The 19,647-nt window shown below is 48.3% G+C and overlaps 2 protein-coding genes across 10 annotated transcripts in view; both read left to right on the forward strand.

Annotated features, from left to right (window-relative positions):
* Positions 1 to 3,067, forward strand: part of OLFML1 (olfactomedin like 1) — a 30,591-nt gene extending 27,524 nt beyond the window's left edge. Inside the window, exon 3 of the mRNA XM_027563176.1 lies at positions 1,035 to 3,067. Within this exon, the coding sequence (XP_027418977.1) occupies positions 1,035 to 1,825 (791 nt within the window). The 3' untranslated portion in view covers positions 1,826 to 3,067. The remainder of the gene's footprint in view (positions 1 to 1,034) is intronic.
* Positions 3,068 to 6,050: 2,983 nt separating this feature from the next.
* PPFIBP2 (PPFIA binding protein 2) overlaps positions 6,051 to 19,647 on the forward strand; it is a 158,733-nt gene continuing 145,136 nt past the window's right edge. For 3 of the 9 annotated variants that reach the window (XM_027563177.1, XM_027563181.1, XM_027563178.1), the window contains exon 1: positions 6,051 to 6,247. The gene's annotated coding sequence lies outside the window, so the exon portion shown is untranslated. The remainder of the gene's footprint in view (positions 6,248 to 19,647) is intronic. The other 6 variants (XM_027563179.1, XM_027563182.1, XM_027563185.1 and 3 more) reach the window with 4 other exon arrangements.

The following is a 19,647-nucleotide window of genomic DNA, read 5'->3' on the forward strand; positions in this document are numbered from 1 at the left end:
CTAGTTTGTTTTATGCATCTAGTTTTATACACAAAGGATTTAGCTTATACTGGATGAAAAACTGTACTACTTCACTAAGTTTGAAGGACTTTCCCAAATGCAATTTTGTTAACTATTGGGAAAGCTTCTCCTACCCCTCTCAGAATGTCCTTCAAGGTGTCTTTCAAGGGCTAACTCAAAGGCAGGTTCTCCCCTGTATCAAATGATATGTCTCTTCTCTGTCCTCTTTTTTGAAAAAAAATTCATTTTAAGCTTTATATCTAGAGTCAGGCACCTATTAAGCAAGAACTGTGCCTAATTTATCATTGTACCCCAGCCCATTGTACCCCCAGCTCATAACACCTAGCTTAGTATCTTGCTTTTTGTTGGTATCCAGAGTCAGCTGACTAAAGGCATGCATGCATTCATGAGTAAATAAGTAATGAGTCAATGGACATGAATTTGAGCAAACTCAAATTTAGTGAGATAGTGAAGGACAGGGAAGTCTGGCATGCTGCAGTCCATGGGGTCTCAAAGATTCAGACACAACTGAGCAACTGAACAATGACAACAATGTTCTAGAAAGTTTAAGAATCAGAATCCTTCCTGGAAGGTCATCTTCTCACGTTGTAGGGTTGATATTATAATTGTTATCCTTAGTACTTAGCACTGTTCTAAGACAGTACTATAAGCTAAGTATACAGCAGAAACCTAGTAAAATCTTGGCAAACACAATTGAATTAGGTGCTTCCATACTCAGTGCGTCACCTGAAGTGCTCTGGAGAGTGAACAGGGCCTAGGACACAGCAAATAGTTGTTTATATCTTGATTTGATTAACTTAACTAATGAATGCTCTTATAACCGGACAGCAACTCCCTTCACAGACTCAGTTATTCTTTAAAATCTTTGATTCATTGAATCCTACAATCATTGACTGATCTTTATGTGATAATTTAATATTAGACACTGAAGGGAAAAAAAAAGCAATCTGTGAGAAAAGCAGACATCTCATATGTTCATAAAGTAACCTCTCCTTTTCCTCCTTTGTGGCTAGGCTGTGACAATATGCTGATGGGCATAAAGTCTCTGAAAATAGTGAAGAAGACGACTGACACAGATGGCTCTTGGATGAAAGATGCTGTCAGTGACTCTCCAAAGGTTTATGTCTTCATTGGGTCCAGAAACAACACTGTCTGGGAATTTGCCAATATTCGGGCCTTCATGGAAGATAGCATCAAGCCAGCCCCCCGGAAGCTGATTCTAACACATTCCTGGCAGGGAACAGGCCAAGTGATCTACAAAGGTTTCCTATTTTTTCACAGCCAAGGGACTCCCAATGAGATCATCAAATATAATCTGCAAAAGAGGATTGTAGAAGACCGGATGCTTCTCTTTGGAGGAGCAGGCAGAGCCCTGGCCTACCAGCACTCCCCTTCAACTTACATTGACCTGGCTGTGGATGAGCACGGGCTCTGGGCCATCCACTCAGGGCCAGGCATCCGCAGCCATTTGGTTCTCACAAAAATTGAGCCTGACACGCTGGGAGTAGAACACTCATGGGACACTCCATGCAGAAGCCAGGACGCTGAAGCCTCGTTCCTCTTGTGTGGGGTCCTCTATGTGGTCTACAGTTCTGGAGGCCATGGCCCACATCGCATCACCTGTGTCTATGATCCTCTTGGCACCATCATGGAAGAGAATCTGCCCAACTTGTTCTTTCCCAGGCGGCCAAGAAGTCACTCCATGATCCATTACAACCCCAGAGATAAGCACCTCTATGCCTGGAATGATGGAAATCAGATGATTTACAAACTCCAGACCAGGAGAAAGCAGCCTCTCCAGTGATGCATTACAGTGGGGAGGGAGATGGCCAGGGATGCTGCGCTCCAGGATGGGGGGCCAGGGCCCCTCTGCAATATACTATAGTATTAATATATTAATAGCATCCCACTAATGGCACACAGGGAGATGAGGGGCTGCAAGTGGGGATGCACATACATTCTTTTCTAGATGATGTTGCCTTTGGTATCTTCTAAAAGCTTAGATGACAGTCTGTCATTCAGGAATTTTCAGGAAGTTCCATTACCCATCCAACGCCCTGGTGCTCAAGGCCTTCCACATCCTGATCCAGCTTACTTCCAAACTTTTCTTTTTAGTAAAGCATTTTAGCATGTACTTTAATAATTCTCCCCACTCTCACCTTCTCAGCCATTAGAAATGTAGGCCACACCCTCATACTCCTGGCTTTTCTCCCCTCTGGCCTTTGCCCAAGCTCTTTCCTCTTTTACAGTTGCCTATTGATATTCTCCTATTATTCACTACCCAACTAAGGTACTATTTTTTGGATTAATTTTTATTGGAGTATACTTGCTTTCAATGTTGTGTTAGTTTCTACTGTACAACAGCAAAATGAATCAGCCCTGCATACACACTTATCCCCTCCCTTTTGGCCTTCCTTCCCATTCAGGTCACCACAGTGCATTAAGCAGAATTCCCTGTGCTACACAGTGTGTTCTCATTAGTTATCTATTCTATACATAGTATCAATAGTGTAAAGTAATATTTCTTGTTGACGTTTAATTTTGATTTCCCCTGGTACTGTCCCTACACCAAGCAAGGCGGTCGTAATAAGAAAGTGAAAATATTACCATTTGAATACCACTTTCCAGTTATAAAGTGTCTGCATCTGTGTTAGAACTCCTCTCACCCTTAGGAGATAGACAGGGACAAGCCTTTATAGACAGAGGGTTTCGGTGAGCCATTCAAAGTACCAAAGCTACAAAAGGAAAGAGCTAGAAAAGACCGCAAAGCCCATAATCTTGTCATTGTCCAAGGAAGCATCAAATATATGTTTGTTCACCCAACTTTTCTCAGCAATTTGTTAATCATTTCAGCCTAAAAATAACGGCCTGCCTCTTTAGCTAGTTTCATGCCTGCACAAGACCCTCCTGTAGGCCTTTGAAAAGCTACTTCCTCCAGAAAACCAGCCTAAGGCTGAGGACCGTTCTGTAGACTCATCTTGCCTTACCTTCCCCTGCTTCTTTCTTCCTGCCTGAAACACAATAAAAGTGACCCTAAGCAAATAAACCTCATCAGGTTCTATTTGCCTACATGCCCTCAGCATGAAAGTTTCAGGGAGTGCTGCCCGTGCCTGGATTTACAGTGAACAATCCCCAACTCACTGAGGCCTTCAGTAAGTATTCTGGAATCTGGATGGATGAAAAATAGCAGGCAAGGGACTCCCTGCCACAGCAGGCGTGCCACGTGGCACAGGGGACAGAGACCACCTGGGCCTGTCTGGAGGGGCTTCTTCAAACTTTCCCACGTAATTGTTCACTGCAGGCTGTTCAGGTCACAAGTGCAGGCTGTGGTGCCAGTCTGTGTCATGTGCTGGGGCCTCTGTCTTCCCAGGTTGGTCACATGAGAGGGTTTGCTCTGTTTGCAGCTGTTTTCCAACTCTGCCAAGCCCAGGCTGGGACCATAGGCAGTGAAGAGAGGGGTGGGGGTTTTTTTCTTTTTCTTTCCCATAGCATTTGAGTAGCTGTTTGGCAGAATGGAATTGCTAAGCCCATGGACATAGCACAGTTACCCACAGTTCTAACAGAGTGGTACAGAGAGCTCAAATCCATTGTGGAATGAGGCAGATATGAATAAATAAATGTGGTGATATTACCCATTCCATGGATTGGGGGCCATTTGCTGCCCCATGGGTAAAATAACATTACCTATTTCACAGGGAAAAGGAATGTGCCTCACAGATGAGGGTAGCAGGGGAATTAATCAGAGTGGGATTACTCATAAATCCTGCATACATGGTGGCTTTGGAGGCGCAGAGAGGCTACCTGTGTGCTGTCTACCATTCATCTGTGATAGGCTTTGCTTTGACAGTTATGCAGGGCACACCTGCCACTAACAACCCACTCTCATGCCTTAAATTTCTGTAGCTAGAATCACCTTTTAGGTTAAGACATTTTCTCCTGGAAGCCCCTGTTAACAGGGCACTTTGTTTCCTGGGAGCCAGGGGTAATCATGTAGGTCTGTGGACACTTCTTGGGCTTCTTTCAGAAGAACTTTTCAGTTCTGGCCTCTTGTTGGATTTTACTGAGGATTGAAGGTCCTAAGATCTAGACCAGTGGTTCTTAAACTTGACCGCACCTAAGAATCGCCTGAGGAGCTTTTAAAAATCCTGATGTCAAGCCATACCCTCAGACCATTCAATCAGAGCCTCTGGAGGAGGGACCAGACAGTGCTGTGATTTTTAAGTTCCCTCCCCTAAAATGGTCCCAAAGTGTGAATAAGCAGGAAAATCAGTGATTTACACCACTTAAAAAAAATTGAAGTATAGTTGATATACAATGTTGTATTAGTTTCAGGTGTACAGCAAAGTGATGCAGTATTTTCTTTTTCACATTCTTTTTATTGTAGGTTATTACAAAATATTGAATATAGTCCCCTGGGCTATACAGTAAATCCTTGTTTATCATTATATATATATATATATATATATATATATATATATATATATATATATTAGTGTGTATCTGCTAATCCCAAACTCCTAATTTATTCATCATTCCCCTTTCCCTTTCGGTAACCAGAATTTATTTTCAATGTCTGTGACTTATACCATTTTTAAAGATGATTTTTAAAAAGTAATGTATAGTTCTAAAGAACAGACTATCATTTTCTGAGGACTGCGGGTCCCCTAGGGCAATAACATGTAGGATTTGGAAACACCCATGAACTCGTGTGAACCATGGCAGCCTCCTCTATAAAAGCCTCTGAGCTGCTATTTTAAGGAAGTGAAAGTGAACTGAAGAGTGTCCTGTTGTAACACAACTCTTGTGGGCCCCAGCCTTCCTCTGCTGGCTTTGCCCTTGGCCTGCCTCTGGCCGGGTTCCTGCAGTGACCAGAGTCTCATGTTTGCCAGGGTGGCTTAAGTTTTGTTCGCATGTACAAGTCTTCTGGGCACACTGGTAATTTCAGACCTTCAGGATAATATAAAAAAAGATGTGTCTTGTGGAGTTGATGAACAATCCAGCCTGTAGAAATGTAGATAAAAACTGAGGTTAGGGAGATAGTGACTCCTGCCAGAGCTGGGGACTATGCCAGAGTCCTTGGTGTCGATGCCATCTGAGGCCCACAGGGATTTTAATCCGCTGAACTGAGCAACCAAGTCTTGTGGGCGCAGACAGGGCAACAATCTAGCAGTACCACCAAAGGGGATTCATGCCCTACACCGGCGGAAGGCCTTGGCCTAGGTCCCCAAAGGCCCAGTCCTGCCCCGATCCTACAATCCATTCCTGTGCTCAGCAAAGCTTTTGTTGTGCCTGTGGAACCCCCGCCTAAATGCTGGGCACAGGACAGGACTATTTGTCCCTAGCTGTTCACAAGAACGGGTGCCGGCGCCTTTGATTGACGCTGACCGCTAGAGGGACCTCCACTCCAGGTCGCGGGGTTCGAGAGCGGCCAGATTCTAGGGTGACTCAGTCTTCCGAACTGGGGGCGCTCAGAGACAAGAAATGAGATTGCCTTCAGGCCAACCTCAATTTGAACTAGATCGCCTGGGCCCAGAAGCTGGGACTGCCTCTAAAACATTCTTTCTATGACATCTCTTTTTGCAATTCTCGACACAAGTTCCCTTTCTGCTTTTCGCTTTTATTCCCTATGGCCAAAGAACGGTGCTCGAGGGCTGGAGAAGCCCAGGGAACCGGGAGCCCAGGACCGCCAGGCGTCAACCGGGGCCGGAAGGGTGCTGGAGAGGGAGGTGACAAGAGCAGGGGCGGGGCTCCTAGGGGCGTGGCCGCCAGAGAGAGGCGGGGCTTAAGGGAATGGTAAAGTCGTCTTAGGAGGCGGAGCTGGGGCTGGGCGGGGCTGGGGCTGGACCGGCGGGGGCTGAGCAAGTCTGAAGGGGCGGGGTTGACGAGGCAGGTCGCTAAGGAACTGGAACTCTTGGCGGTTGGGTCCCTGCGGGCTGCCACGGAGCCTAGAGGGGAGGGGGCGTGGCAGAGGGGCGGTCCCGGGGGAAGGTGGGACGGTCTGGGAGCGGGCGCTTCGGGACGAGCCTCCCGAGTCTCCCGTGGGTCCCCGCCCCCGTCACGTGGGCTCCGGACGCGGCCGCTGCCGGTCGGTCCGCTGGTTGGTCGGTTAGTTGGTCGGTGGGTCAGTGGCCTGCTACTCGTTTCTCGGCTCTCATGTTCGGAGGTTGGGGGGGACAAGTGAAAGGCCCGCACACCTGAGCTGTCCGGAGAGGAGCCCAACACTCAGGTCAGTGGGTTCTCCCCACGTCCCCCGGGCCCACTGCGCAGGCTGAACTGGGAGCCCCCGCAGGGGAATTGCCTTAGGAACCGAGATCGCCGAGTGTGTCCCAGACGCGAGGGCGGGGACCCTCCTCCCCTTCTCTTGCCAGATTGGGAGGCGAATATAACTCCTGGGGATTTGCTTCGCGTCTCCTCCCAGTCCTGTCCGAAGTCTACGGACTGTCCGCGCCCCTACAGGTGCCGGGATGGCCCTGGAGATGCGCGGGGTGGTTGGTCATCCCAGCTGTGTGTAGTGTGTCAGAGCTCTGCTCATTTGGTTGGAGCAGCGGCGTAGTCTAGAGAGATAGCCCAAGGTGGTCGGGAAGCTTACGGTCCGTTTTGCCCAAGCAAATCGGTGTTCCCCAGAGCGTGCGTCCAGCTGCAACGCCTTAGCAGAAATCAACTCTACTGTAATTGGGAAAATGCAACATGCTTTTCCAAACCTCAAGCCACTGCGTCCCAAAAGACGGCAAGACGGGGATGGTTCTGTGTTCCTCTCCTTCATGACATCCTGACTCCAGACCTTCACTTGTTCCTCAGATGAAAATAAGATTATATATTTAAAGACCAGGGCTTCCAAAGTGTGCATAAGATCAAAACAGGCACTCTAGCCAGCATTTAGTCCTCTTAAAAAACAAATCCAGAGCATTTTTACTTTTAGAGCAGCTGGATGTTTGTCTCCCTTTGTATATTTTCGTTCACTTCCTGTCTCATATCTCTTTCTCCCAGTTCCTTAATCAATTATACTACAAATCTGCAATGTTACCAAATTTTATGTTGGCATTCTATGACGTTTAATGCCTAACAAAGGCAGTTAGCTGTACACAAAATTCGTCTTCTGCGTGTTCAGTCTTTGATTGTTATTTGTACTACGTGAAAAAATACTTGATTTAGGGGTTATTTCTTTTTTACTTGAGGCTTAGGTAGTCTGTATGTAATCTGCTTAAATTCATATTTAGGTGACTTTGAAGTGGGAGATGAGGGGGACTGGTGAAATTTTACTACACTCATTCATAATTTTTACTTAATAATACATTGTTAGTATTGTTAGTAACAATAATACATTATTGTTAGTATAGTTAGTATTACTTAATACTACATTATTGTTAGTATACTTAATAATACATTATTGTTAGTAATCTAACAATAATACATATTGTTAGATTAATAATACATTATTAATCTCAAGTTCAGTATCTCACTGAACTTGAGATTCAGTGATGTGCCAGTTATTAGCATATTGCTACTACAGAGATAAACAGCATCATGGTCTCTTTACTGGGTCAGCTATGTGCTACAGGTGCCTGACAAGTAGAATGAAATAAATGCTATGAAGGAGGTATGAGCAAAGTGTTGTGGGAATTTATCTTTCATCTGATTGTGTAAAACCTGGGATAATTTCGGGAAGGCGGTGACATGTGCATGGTGGACCTTGAAGGATTTCTCCGGGCAGAGGTAGGTAGAGTGTGACCTGCCCTGTGAGAACTGTGTACGCAGGCAAGCACTTCATAGCCTGAGAAGTAGCAAGTGGCCCAGCTTGGCTGCAGCGGCAAGTGAGAGACAATAAAGCTGGTGATGAGGAAGAAACCTGTTCCCAGCGGGCCATGAAGGCCAGGTGGAGAAGTCAGGGCTTTGAAATCATGAGCCTCAATAATGGCTTTTAAGCAGGAGATTGATTGATGGTTCTCTGAATTTAAAGTCTGGGACCTTGGCCCTTGACCCTTTCAGCCTCCCAAACCTCTAGCCCGGTGGAGAAAACCCAGTAAATATTTGTGGAATGAATGATCTGGCAACACTTGGTAGCAGTGCTTTTCAACCTTTAACAAGCTTAAGAGTCACCTGGGGATCTTGTTCAAATGCAAATTCTGATTCCTAGGTCGGGGTGGAACCTGACATTCTGCTTTTCTCGGAAGTTCTCAGCAGTGCAGCCCCTTCACTTATCTATAGCAAGGATTAAAAAAAAAAAGTTTGCAAACCTGGCTGAGCCTCAGAATTGCCTAGGGAGCTTTTAAATTACTCAGATTAAGTAGGTCTGGCATGTTTTTACCAAATTCCTCTGTGATTCTGATGAAGGCCAAATGGAAACTGCTAGGTGAGAGACCCTGGGGTTGGACAAGCCCAGTGGAAGATCAATTAAGATAGAAGTGACTAGGGCCTGTGCTGGATCCCGGAGAGGATACAGGTAGGAGAGACTAGAGAGACAGAATCTGTGGGCTAGGGGGCCAGATGGAGAAGTGAGGAGGGAGGAACAGTCCTGAAAGAATTGCGCTTTGGACAAGGAATGGCGTAGCCTTTCGGCTGTCAGATTTGCGGTAATATTTGGAAGCTGTTTTTCACTTGGCTATCAATAACATTTCCTTCCTGATACATAGATTTGTTCATGACACTCCTGCTTGAAATCTGATGGATCCCCTTTTGCAAAACATGGGAAGGAATAGCTAATATGAACAGCACCGTTGAGGCATTTAAATGTTGAGGCAATAAACTTAAAGGTTTATTAAGTTCCCAGACTGAACACCCTCATTAAAGAAATATCACTCAGGGAAAAAAAAAAGATGTCACACTGTCATCACTTGGTGTGGGCACAACTAGGCTGAAACTCTTGGCAGCTTTGTGTTTTCCTGAGTCACTATTTTTCCTGCTTCCTCCTTCCTCAGAGCAGTTCCACTTGTTTTCCTAGCATCATTCTTCGGTTTCAACACTTGATGACACCTTTGTGTCTCCGTTTCTGCAGAATCCACTGCTGGTCCCAGAAGGGCGGGCTGTATCCTTTATAGACTCTGAAAGCCAGGTCTTGCAGATCTTCATGAGGGCCGTTCTTATCTCTCAAGCAGTGAGTACTCTGCTAAGAGATGCCATCTCAGAGCGTCTGTTTACCATTAGACCTAGATCGCCTCAAGGCTTTGAGAGTTCCAGGGTGCTGCTCACTCTCAGCTTTATCTTCGGGAAATTTATGATTTCTATTTAGTGCTCCTAGGTAGTCCTTACTACGGTGCTTCCTTGTAAGTCTTACTTTGATTTCCTCTCTCAGTCACAAACACATTTATGCACACAAGAACACAGCTTTCACTGTGCACAGTGCTTTTAGTCATCATGTTCCATGTTGTGTAGTAATCTTGGCTTCTGTAACACATTTGTAGATGGAAGGTATAGACAAGATGGGATAGGCTTGCCTCTGAAAGGGATAAAGTATACCATCCTTGTTTGGCATTCAGAGTTCCACAGAGGCTGGCAATAATTTGACTCATCAGCTGCATCTCCACTGTTCCCCAAACCGAGTAGCTTAACAATTTCTACATTTTGTGCCTCTCTACCTTAACATACACTATTTTCTCTTCCTGGGAAGTCCTTTTGTCTCTGTTCTGCAAGATGCATGAACTCTTGCTAATCCTTCAGGAGGCAGATCAAAGTCTTGAAACATCTCTCCCTCCCCAACCCCCAAGTCATTTTTGTTGTAGCATCCGGTTCCGATCTCTGCTGTGGTACATAATGCACATCGTTTGCATGTCTCTCTGTCCACACCGTCTCCAAACTCTGAGCTGCCCTGGGGCTGCGTCAGCCCTTATGTTCCACCCAACTCTCAGTAGATGTTGAGGAAGAGTTTGTGGCAGAGGAGGGCCTTGAGCTGGGTGGTGTTACCGTGTTGCCTTCAGTAAAAGGGGGAAAGGCAGATGGTTTTGTGCTGGAGATAAGGCAAAGAACAAGAGCAGAACCTGAAAGACTAGGACAAGCCTGATGAGTGGCCTGCAGGGCTGGAGTCATAGGGTGAGATGGGGAGAGGACTCTGGGAGAAGTGAGGCTGGAGTCTCAGGCTGGGGAGAGATCCTGGAAGGTCTTGAAAGCTGAAGTTAAAGAATTTAAATGTAATGTTGATGACCTTGAGACTAGGTGAAAGCTGTGCTTTCAGGAGGATTCCAGGCTAAGAAGGGCAGGTTGGAGAGACAGGGAGGGGTTTATGAGAATGTGCTGTTGGAATAACCCATTGCGGTAGATTAGGACCTAAATCAAGTCAATGGGTGGAGAGGAGTGAACAGAGGTGAATGAGCTTGCCAAGAAATCCTGCAGGATTTGGTGACTGATGGGATTTGAGGGAGAGAGAAAATAGTCAAACTGGACACTGACATTTTGTGCTAGTTTGCTGGGAGAAGAATGAAGCAATTGTTAGCAGCATGAAAGCATGGAGGAGCTCCTTGGAAGGGGGAAGGGAGATGAGGGTGGTTGACTCCCTTTGGAGTCAGGAGGGAGCCTTGGGTAGTTTCTCGCATGCTCCCTATATTTTTACCCGTGAGGATGATGACATCCAAAGACACCTACCCAGGGTCACCCAGCTGCTGGTGGCAGAAATCAGGCCTTCTGGCCCTCTGGCCCTGGGTTCTGTCCTATGTAGCTCAGTGGGTTTGAACAGATGAGCGCTATCGGAAAGTCCAGATGGAGACTCCATTAGGCAATGAAAAATGAGAAAGAGACCAGGTTTGGGGCAAATTCAGCCTGCAGAACAGCTAAGGCTGGAGACTTAAAGGTCAAAGACTCAGAGCGAAGTGTCTGTAGCAGCCAAAGCCACTGGGGGTGTGAAGGCTCATGAGATCTTTCTGTTTTGTGGTGATGGGAAGTAGGGAGTGCTTTATGGTATCAGCACTCTTATACTTGTTAGTGCTTAGTGCAAGTACATGGGTATTAAATGGTTTTTCTGGGAATGCAAGCATCAATCCGTCAGTTCCATGGAAAGATGTATTCTAAGGACCCAAATATCCCCCACCCTGCCCCCTCCTTACTGCCAGCAAGTTTTAGGGACACATCCAAACAGTTATGAGAGGTTGCCTGTGTAGTATTGGAGTGAGGGTGGTGGGGATGCCTATCTGGGGAAGGTGGTCAACCTTGAGAACCTTTTCTAGGCAAAGACCTATGTGTAGGGCCAGTGTCAGGGATTTAGATGGTTGAGTGAGGGACAGAGCTGTCCGTTAAGGAGGGAAGGCCTTTTCTAGAATCTACACTGCTGCCAAGAGACTCAGTGGCCCTGAGGTTGGATTTCCTCCCCTCCTTACCTTTCCCTTCCACACCTCTCTACCTGGCCAGGCTCCCCAGCCTTTCAGGATGAGTCCTACCTTTGCCCTGACACAGTGGTTACCTCGGTTTGCTAAGGCAGAGCTGGGTTAACACATGTGAAGCCTTTAGATGATTGCCTGGCATATGATACTTGCCCAATAAAAACAAAGACACAAGAAACGCTGGGATTCAACTTTGAGTCAAACTTGCAAGCCTCTTGGTTCTTTTGAGTTATGTAGCTGGGTCTGACAAGTTTCTAATTCATCTTGTTTTGAGTGTGTGTGTATTTTACTGAGACCAAAGTGTGTGCATGAGCCTGCTCACCCATGCTAAAGTATCAGTGACAGCCCTAGATTGCAGACTGGAGATTTGAGTTGTCCCTGTCTCTGAAACAGCTTATTCAGAGTCGAGTGGGTGGCAGGCCTACTAACAAACCTCCAGGAAGAGGTTGTCAAGCCGGGTGAGGCTATGGGGAACTGATCCTGTCACAGCCACTCCCTCACCTTCAGGGCTGTGCTCTTGAACACCTCTGTTTCCTCCCAGGATGAGGACAGGTGTAGGCAAGGAAGTAACCCAAATCCCAGGATTGCTCTGCTGGCTCAGGGACACCAGTGTCTGCTGGTCGCTGGGCATTTTTGGTGGGCATAGTCAGAACCCCCACCCAGACCCCAGCTAAAGACATAAATCCACAGTGCCTTGTGAGCATGGTTGGAATGGCCCACTCAGTTATGGCTGGGCAGGGAGCACTCTGACCAGGAGAACCATTCCTATGACTGCACTGGGGTGTCCTAAGAGGTCTTCTGAGCAAACGTCTCCCAACTGCTCCTGATAGAAAGGTCCAGAGAGCCCACCAGAAGGAACTCCTTGTGTTGACGGTATGTGTGTGTATATGAGAGAGAGAGAGAGATAGAGTTGTGTAGGAGCCAGGGGATCTGCTATAGGGACTAAGGGAGCAGAGAAGGGCAAAGCCACAGCTCAGGTTTGGAAGACCAAGAACAGGTTACTTTTGTTCCTTGCATGCACACGTGACAACTCCTCTCTTAGGGCAACTGTTTCCTTCCCGCAACAGGCTGTGTTTCCCCAAATCAGAGGTTTATGCATGAACAGCTAGCTTGACACTGAACTGCTTCCTGGATGAAACAGAGCTGTATGTAGACTGGCCTCAGAAAGCTGCCTCCAGAGGGAAGACAGAGAGGAACTTCTGGCTTTGGTGGCTTTTACAAAGGGCTAGTCTCCTGAGGCGGGCAGTGTTATTCCCATTTATGCGAGGGGAACAGGTGCCAGGGAAGGAAAGTGTGTGAGTGTAAGTTTCCAGAATATTCAATTTAATTTATTGTCCAAACTGGGACACAAGCGAAAGAAGGAGGCAGATGCTGAGCTGGATGTGATCCTGGGATGACCAGACTGTCTCAGGCATCCTGGGATGTGTGGTCTCAAACTCAAATTCAGTAAATAACTGGGAGAGGGGCTGGAGGAATGAGGGTTAGTGTAGGGTGGGGGCGGGGAGAAGTTAGAATTCAAATTCGGGTGAGAAAGGAGGATTCTTTTAATTCGACATTTTACCAAAGCAAAGGAGTAGTTATTGGCTCTGACACCTGACCTCGGCTGCTTGTCATGAGAAAGTTTTATTACATAAGCTCTTCCCGCAACCAGCCAAGACATCTGGTTCTTTGATGCAATGCCGCTCTCCCGGTAACAGCAGACACCACTGCCCTGTGCGGCCAGCTAGGTTTTCACTGCGTGGCTCACTGGAGCTGCACAAAGCCTCTGACAGAGGTGTTGCCCTGCTGCTGGAGATGAGGAAACTGACTCTTCACCCACCCTCCAGACAAGGGTATGGCGGGCGGTGGGTGTCTGCCACCCTGGGGACTTGGCTTATCTTGTCTCTGAGGGCTCTGCCAGCTCAGACAGTCCTTCATTTAAATCCTGGCTCTTCTCAGACCTGCTGTTGTTCCTTTGAGCCAGTCTTTCCCTCTCTGAGCTTGAAATTCCTCACCTGTCATATGGGAACAATAATAGGTCGGTTTCATTTGGATGTTGTGAGATGATGACGTGTATTAAATGTTGGCTACAGTGTTTGGCTCATCATAAGTACTAAGTGGCATTATTAGCCTCCTTGGCTCAGGAAGCCTAGCAGATCGACTCTGTCAAGAGGAGTGGGTTCCATCACCCAGAGGGTTTATAATGAAATTTCAGGGGGCAAGTAGTATCGTCTGGGCCTCCAGGTGTAACTCCTACAGTGGAGGTAAGCAGGAGGTCCAGGAGGCAAGAGTCCATGGCAGGGTGAGGGGACAGGCTGATTGCTGATGGCCAGTCACCAGCGTGCGGGACAAGGACAACAAACAGAGCTCAGAGCTCAAACCAGCTCGATGGGACGTGGCGGGGTAAAGGCAAAGTCCTGCCCTTAGGCTCCCAAAATCAATTCGTGCATTTTCACCCAGCCTCGTAGAAAAGCCCACAGAACTTGGCTTAGCTTGGCTGCCTTAATAGAAGTCCTGGCTTTAGACCTTGCTGGGGAGGGGGTCGTCCTATTTTTCCCTGAAGTGGCCAAGGCAGACCACACCTGGAGGTGGTACCCTGGGCACCACTCTTTGGGAGCAGGTAGAAGAGAGCCCCTTACTGCATCAAAACTGGAATCCCTGACTTGTAAGTCCTATAAGGTCCTGGGACAAACAGAAAATACAAGGGTTGTGACTGTGAATTTCAGCTGCCATCTCTGTGTTGCTCAGAGGGCAGGACTGAGGAGTCACGGTGGTGACGGTAGACAGGATTACAGAAGAGGCAGGTTTCAGTTTGACATGATGTAAGAGATTCCAAATAACTCAGTCTTCTCTCTAGGGCCAGGTGACTGTTTTAGAGCATGTATTGAAATCTACCTGTAGAGGGTTTTGTCCAGCCAGTATTGACTAGAGAGGAATTCGTAAAATAACAGAGGAGGCAGACTTTGCTATAAAGTTGGTTGTTGTTGTTGTTGCTAAGTCACTTCAGTCGTGTCCGACTCTGTGTGACCCCATAGACGGCAGCCCACCAGGCTCCTCCGTCCCTGGGATTCCCCAGGCAAGAACACTGGAGTGGGTTGCCATTTCCTTCTCCAATGCATGAAAGTGAAACGTGAAAGGGAAGTCGCTCAGTAAAGTTGGAGGTCTTCCTAAAAGTGCTGTATGGTCTGGAGGGATGAATGGTGTCTTCTGAGCAGAGAAGCAGTGACTTGCAGCCAGGGTAGGTGGTGGGGAACCAGGGTGGTAGGCTGGGGAAGGGTGGCCGTGAAGCTGTGAAGAAGCTTCTGCATAGGCTGAAGGTCACAGGCTGAAGTCCCACCCAGTGCAAGAGTTGAGAGACTGGAAAGGCTCTGAGGATGTGCCTTTGTGGGCTGAACTTTCGAGGCCATGATCCCAATGTGATTGCACTGCGTGTATTTCCTGCTGATGCCTTGGCCTGACCACCCAGCTGGGGCACAAAGGCTCTTACAGACTCATGGGCCCTTCCTTGAAGGTTTTGAGAACCCAGAGTCCTGGTACCTGGAGGACCAGGGCCACGTGGTCTGAGACACTGAGCTCATAGCATCCTAGAGGGAACGGCGGGTGTAGAAGGGAGAGGTCCAGGAGGGCGGTGGGCACAACCCCGGGAATTCTGACCGACTGTCTGCAGCCTGGGCCACAGAGCCAGCTCCCAGCCCCGAGAGGAGGCAGGGAAGGGCTGTGGGCAGCAGGGCCTTCTTCACGTAGGCTGAGGTTTTGGGTGGGACGTGCGGTGGGACGATGGAGAGTGCTGTGGTTAAGCAACGTGGATGCCTGACAGGCACACAGTCCCAGCCAGGGTGGCAGGGAGGGGAGCCTGGTAAGGCTGGTAGGAGGCCAAGGAAGCCCCCAAATGAGCATTGTCCCACTGGATCTAGGAAAACTCTTTTAGATGCAGAGATGGGACATAATTCCTAAGTATCCTAGAGTCAATAGACTTGTGACCTCATTTATTATTTCAGTCATTTTTTATGATTTTTTTTTTAAAATCATCTTCCATGTGGAAAACTGTTATGGTGGGAACACAAGATGAGTAAGAACATGTCCCCCACCTGGATGGAATTTAAGGAATGTACCCCCCACTCCAAGTAGACAGTAATAACCTCAAAGAAAGCACAATGGATGCTCAAGAGAAAAGAGAGGTTGGGGCACCTGGCTTGCCAAGGAGAGGGCATTTGAGGTGTGTCTTGAAGGAAGGTTGAACCAGAGACACCCCTTTCTATGGAGGTATGGGGGGGCATTTCTAGCAGAGGGAAAGGCGATGTACAAAGAAAGGCATGGATGGTGACTTAAGGGGCATGTGTGGAAAACAGCCAGTGGTTTGGTTTGGCTAGAGCTGGAGGAGCGAGGGAGGTTAGTGAGGGATCCGGGGACTAGAGACTGTCGTTTACTAAGCATGCAGCGTGCATCAGGTGGGCTCACTTACATCTCGCAGGAGCCTGTCAGGGCTCTAGCTGAGGAGGACACTGACTCAGGGTAAGTGAATTTCCCACGGTTCCCTGGCTGACGAGTGGCTGAAATAAGACTGATGCCCAGTGTACCTGATCCTCAAACCCGTGATCTTTCCACTGTATTGTGCCACCGCATTGAGAGTTCAGATTATTCAGTCTTAGGTTTATCAGGAAGATCAGCTCTTCATGTTGAGGCAGGAAGGTGGTCAGACGGCATTAGCCTGTTAGAAGCACTTGGCGGACAGGGCCAGGTTGACGTGATGTATACTGGCTCCAACGTAATATATGCACACGCTTGCATGCCCACACACATTTATAAACTAAATCTCTAAAATAGCAGGAGGTTGCACAGTAGTACATTGTGTCACAGAAACTGATGTTTCCTGAGCGCCATTGGCACTTGCTGATTTCCTGGCTGAATTCCTCTATTTTCTCTCCCACTCAAAATATAATCCAAGATAAGCCAAAATCTTTTCTAATTTATACAAAAAGATTCTTGACTTTAGCTGCCTTATCATTAGTAACAGGTTCCGTATACCCCACCTGTTAGGACCCCTATGGTGTCGGCTGTCAAGGGATGTTAAGCAAGATGGTAGGTTGGAAGAGTGGGGTCAGAGTGAGAGAGAAACCTGGGTGGTAGCCTAGGTGGAGGTGTGGAGGTGGAGAGGGAGAGGAGACTATTCTGGAAGCGTTTGCTGGGAGCCTGCCTGTGCAGGGGTGTGAGTGGGCACTGGGATACCTGCGTGAAGGGAGAGCATTGTTCGCATTGTTCCCCTAGTGTCGTGTTCAGGGTCTCAGCAGCTGGGTGCTGCTGGTGGCTGCCTGCTGCAATTGGGAGTTCTTTCTTCTCCTGTGTCCTGTGGAGTCTGCCGTCCTCACTGCTGATCAATCAGGCTTACACAGGGCCGCTTTTGTTCAGTTCAGCCTCCCTCCTGGAGCTGAGAACCCAGACCCAGCCCTGGCAGCCACACCCAGCTTTTGTCCTCAGGGCAGTCCTGGAGTCCTTCAGGCTTCTAATCAGAAGGCTTCCCTCAGCCCAGGGAGGAAGCCAGAGAAGACTGCCTAAGAAGGCTGATGTGCTAAGGAGGGTGTACGTGGGCTGCAGTGTCTTGGGATCTCGCGTTAACAGGGCACTTAAGGGGGGACAGTGCTCTACCTTCATGTCCTGTCTGCTCATCCTGAACACTTGGGAAACTGTTAGGGGCTGCTCCAGGGTCACAAATCCAGGCCTCACATGTCATGATTACTTACATTTCAAAGAAAAGTTTACTTTTAATTTTTTTGGCCATACCGTGCAGTTTGCAGGGTCTCGGTTCTCAGACCAGGGATTGAACCTGGGTCCCAGCAGTGAAAGCCTGGAATCCTAACCACTAGGCCACCAGGGAACTCTTGAAAGAGAATTTCAAATAAGCCTGGTTACAATCAAGCGAGGAATGGCATTCCCAAGAGGATTCTACAGGCCACACGAAGCACGCATCTCATTGCATCCCTGTCACACACGTGTATGGAAACTGTTCATAATGGAAACTGGGAGTGTTGCCTGTTTGACTCTAGGTGTCTGTGCGAGTGTGATGTCCACTGGGAGCAATCGTGGGCCTCTCTGGGACACCAATACAAGTTGGCTGTCTCCTTGCAAGGCCATTTCAGTGCCCGGGGCTGGGGACCTCCAGCTCCATGGATATGGTCAGGATTTGGTCTTTCCTTTTCTCGACCCCTGGAATTCAGCCTCCGTGTTTGGGATCCCCAAGTCCATCTCCCCAGCTGTGACTTCTCTGGCAGGTGCCTGCCTCCAGACGGCCCTTGAGCATCGTACACTCTGCCTCTCCCCCTGCCTAAGCTAAGTGCTGGGTGGGACTGGCAGAATGGCTGAGGACGGCGCCAAGGTGCCGTAAGAGTGAGCATGTCATCAATAGGAACCTTACCTTCTGAAGGCCTTGCTAGAGAGACTAGAAAGCCCAGAGCATGTGCACTACGTTGTATCCCAGGGTCCCCCTAATTAATTGCAGGCTGGCCTCAGGAGATTTGGCAGTTTCTTAAAGGGAGTCAATGTTGCATATGTATCTTTTCTGGATCCCAACATTTAAGCCCTGCTACGGAGTCTTGGCTAACAGAACAGTGCAGTGGGGAGACGGTCTCCAAGAGGGGCCAGGCTCTGAGCCATGTGGTCGACTCTCTGCCCACTCCTAACCCTCTGACCAGCCCTGTGTGAGACAGATGGTAATACCTCCAGTACACAGTGACCTAGAGGTTAATCTGTGTTACCCAAGGTCAGAAACTAGCCCAGCTCTAAGTAGTAGAGCCAGGATTGAACCCCAGGTCAGTCTGACTCCAAAGCCTGGACTCTTGCATTGTGCTCTGCTCCTTCAGGTGAAGGAGGAAGGAGCCACAGAGACCTGGAGCCCGTATTGGGCTGGGCGCTGGGCCTCTAGTGTCAGGACTGCCTTCCCCTTCTGTGGCCACTTTACAACACACAAGCTTCCACACCTTCCACTTTGAGACCGAGGAACTTTTCGGGTGTCTCCCATGGGGAAGTAATGGCCCTGCTTGATGGAAAAGAACGGTGGAGAAAGATGGAAGAGAGGCCCCCTGGAGCTCTTATATGTGCTCCCACTCCCCTGCCATCAGACTGACAGACTGCCAGGAGCCAGACCTCATGGATGCCCAGGGAGGCGACACCTCGTGCAGGGCAGTCCCCAGCCCACTGGCCTGTGAGTGTGTGTGCAAATAGGGGATTCCTGGATCGCTTTTCTTAGGAAAGTCCCTGAGCCACTCTGGCCTAAGTGCCCTTAAGGGAGGGAAATGATCTGAGTGGCAAGTGTCTTGTGATTGGTGAGCTGAGGTTAAGGGGACTGGCTTAGCCCCTCCCTTCACCCATCAAACGCTGGATTGTTGAATTGCCTTGAAGTGAAGAGGGCTGGGCTTAGGACTCGTGGCTCCTTGAATGCAGCTTGACAGCTGGTCAAGCTGTGAGGTCTTTGGGTTTCCTACCTACAACATACCAATGGCCTCATTGAATGGTCTTCATCCCCAGGCATGACTTGACTCAGAGCTGACTTACAAAGAAAAGAGAGAAAGGACTGCTAGAAACTGTCCTTACCTGGATGTTGTTTAAGGTCTGGAGATGCAAAGCCATCTCTCTTAGACTGAGAGGGAAGAGAAAACCAGTGGATGAGAACAGAAACCCTTGTCTCTGGAGAGGAGACTGCCTTCTTCCCATAGCTTTGCCCAGCATGCTTCCCAGATCAGATGGGGGCATGTGTTATGTACCCAAGATCAGATGGGGGAATGTGTCAGTTTGTTAGGGCTGCCTTAACAAAATAACCACAGACTAACTGGGTTAAGCAAGAGAACTTTTTCTTCTCGTGATTCTGGAAGCTAGGAGTCCAAGATCAAGGAGTCGGCAAGATTGGTCTCTTCCGAGGCCCCACTCTTTGGCTTGTGAATGGTCATCTCCTCCGTGTGTCTTCATGAGGTCTTCCCTCCATATCCGTCTGTGTCCTTATAAGGACACAGTCATATTGGATTAGGGCTCACCCTAATCATGTCATTTTAACTTAATTACCCCTTTAGAGATCTTATTTCTAAATACAGTCACATTCTGAGATCCTAGGGGTTAGGACTTGAACATCTGAGTTTGGGAGAGGGGGGCACAATCCAGGGTGTCCCCAATAACAGGGTGTTTCCCAGATTCTCAGGGAACAAGGCCAGGTGTCATGATGAGGGTTGGAGAGGCATCACTGCCAGTTCTGCCAAGGGACCAGAAGAGGCAGGTAGACTCAGCCCAGCTAGTGGAGGAAGTGTGATTGGCTTCATCCAAAGGCTCAGCCCAGAACAGTCTAGGCCAGACTATTCCCTAT

This window comes from Bos indicus x Bos taurus, chromosome 15, assembly GCF_003369695.1.
Source record: "Bos indicus x Bos taurus breed Angus x Brahman F1 hybrid chromosome 15, Bos_hybrid_MaternalHap_v2.0, whole genome shotgun sequence".
NCBI lineage: Eukaryota > Metazoa > Chordata > Mammalia > Artiodactyla > Bovidae > Bos > Bos indicus x Bos taurus.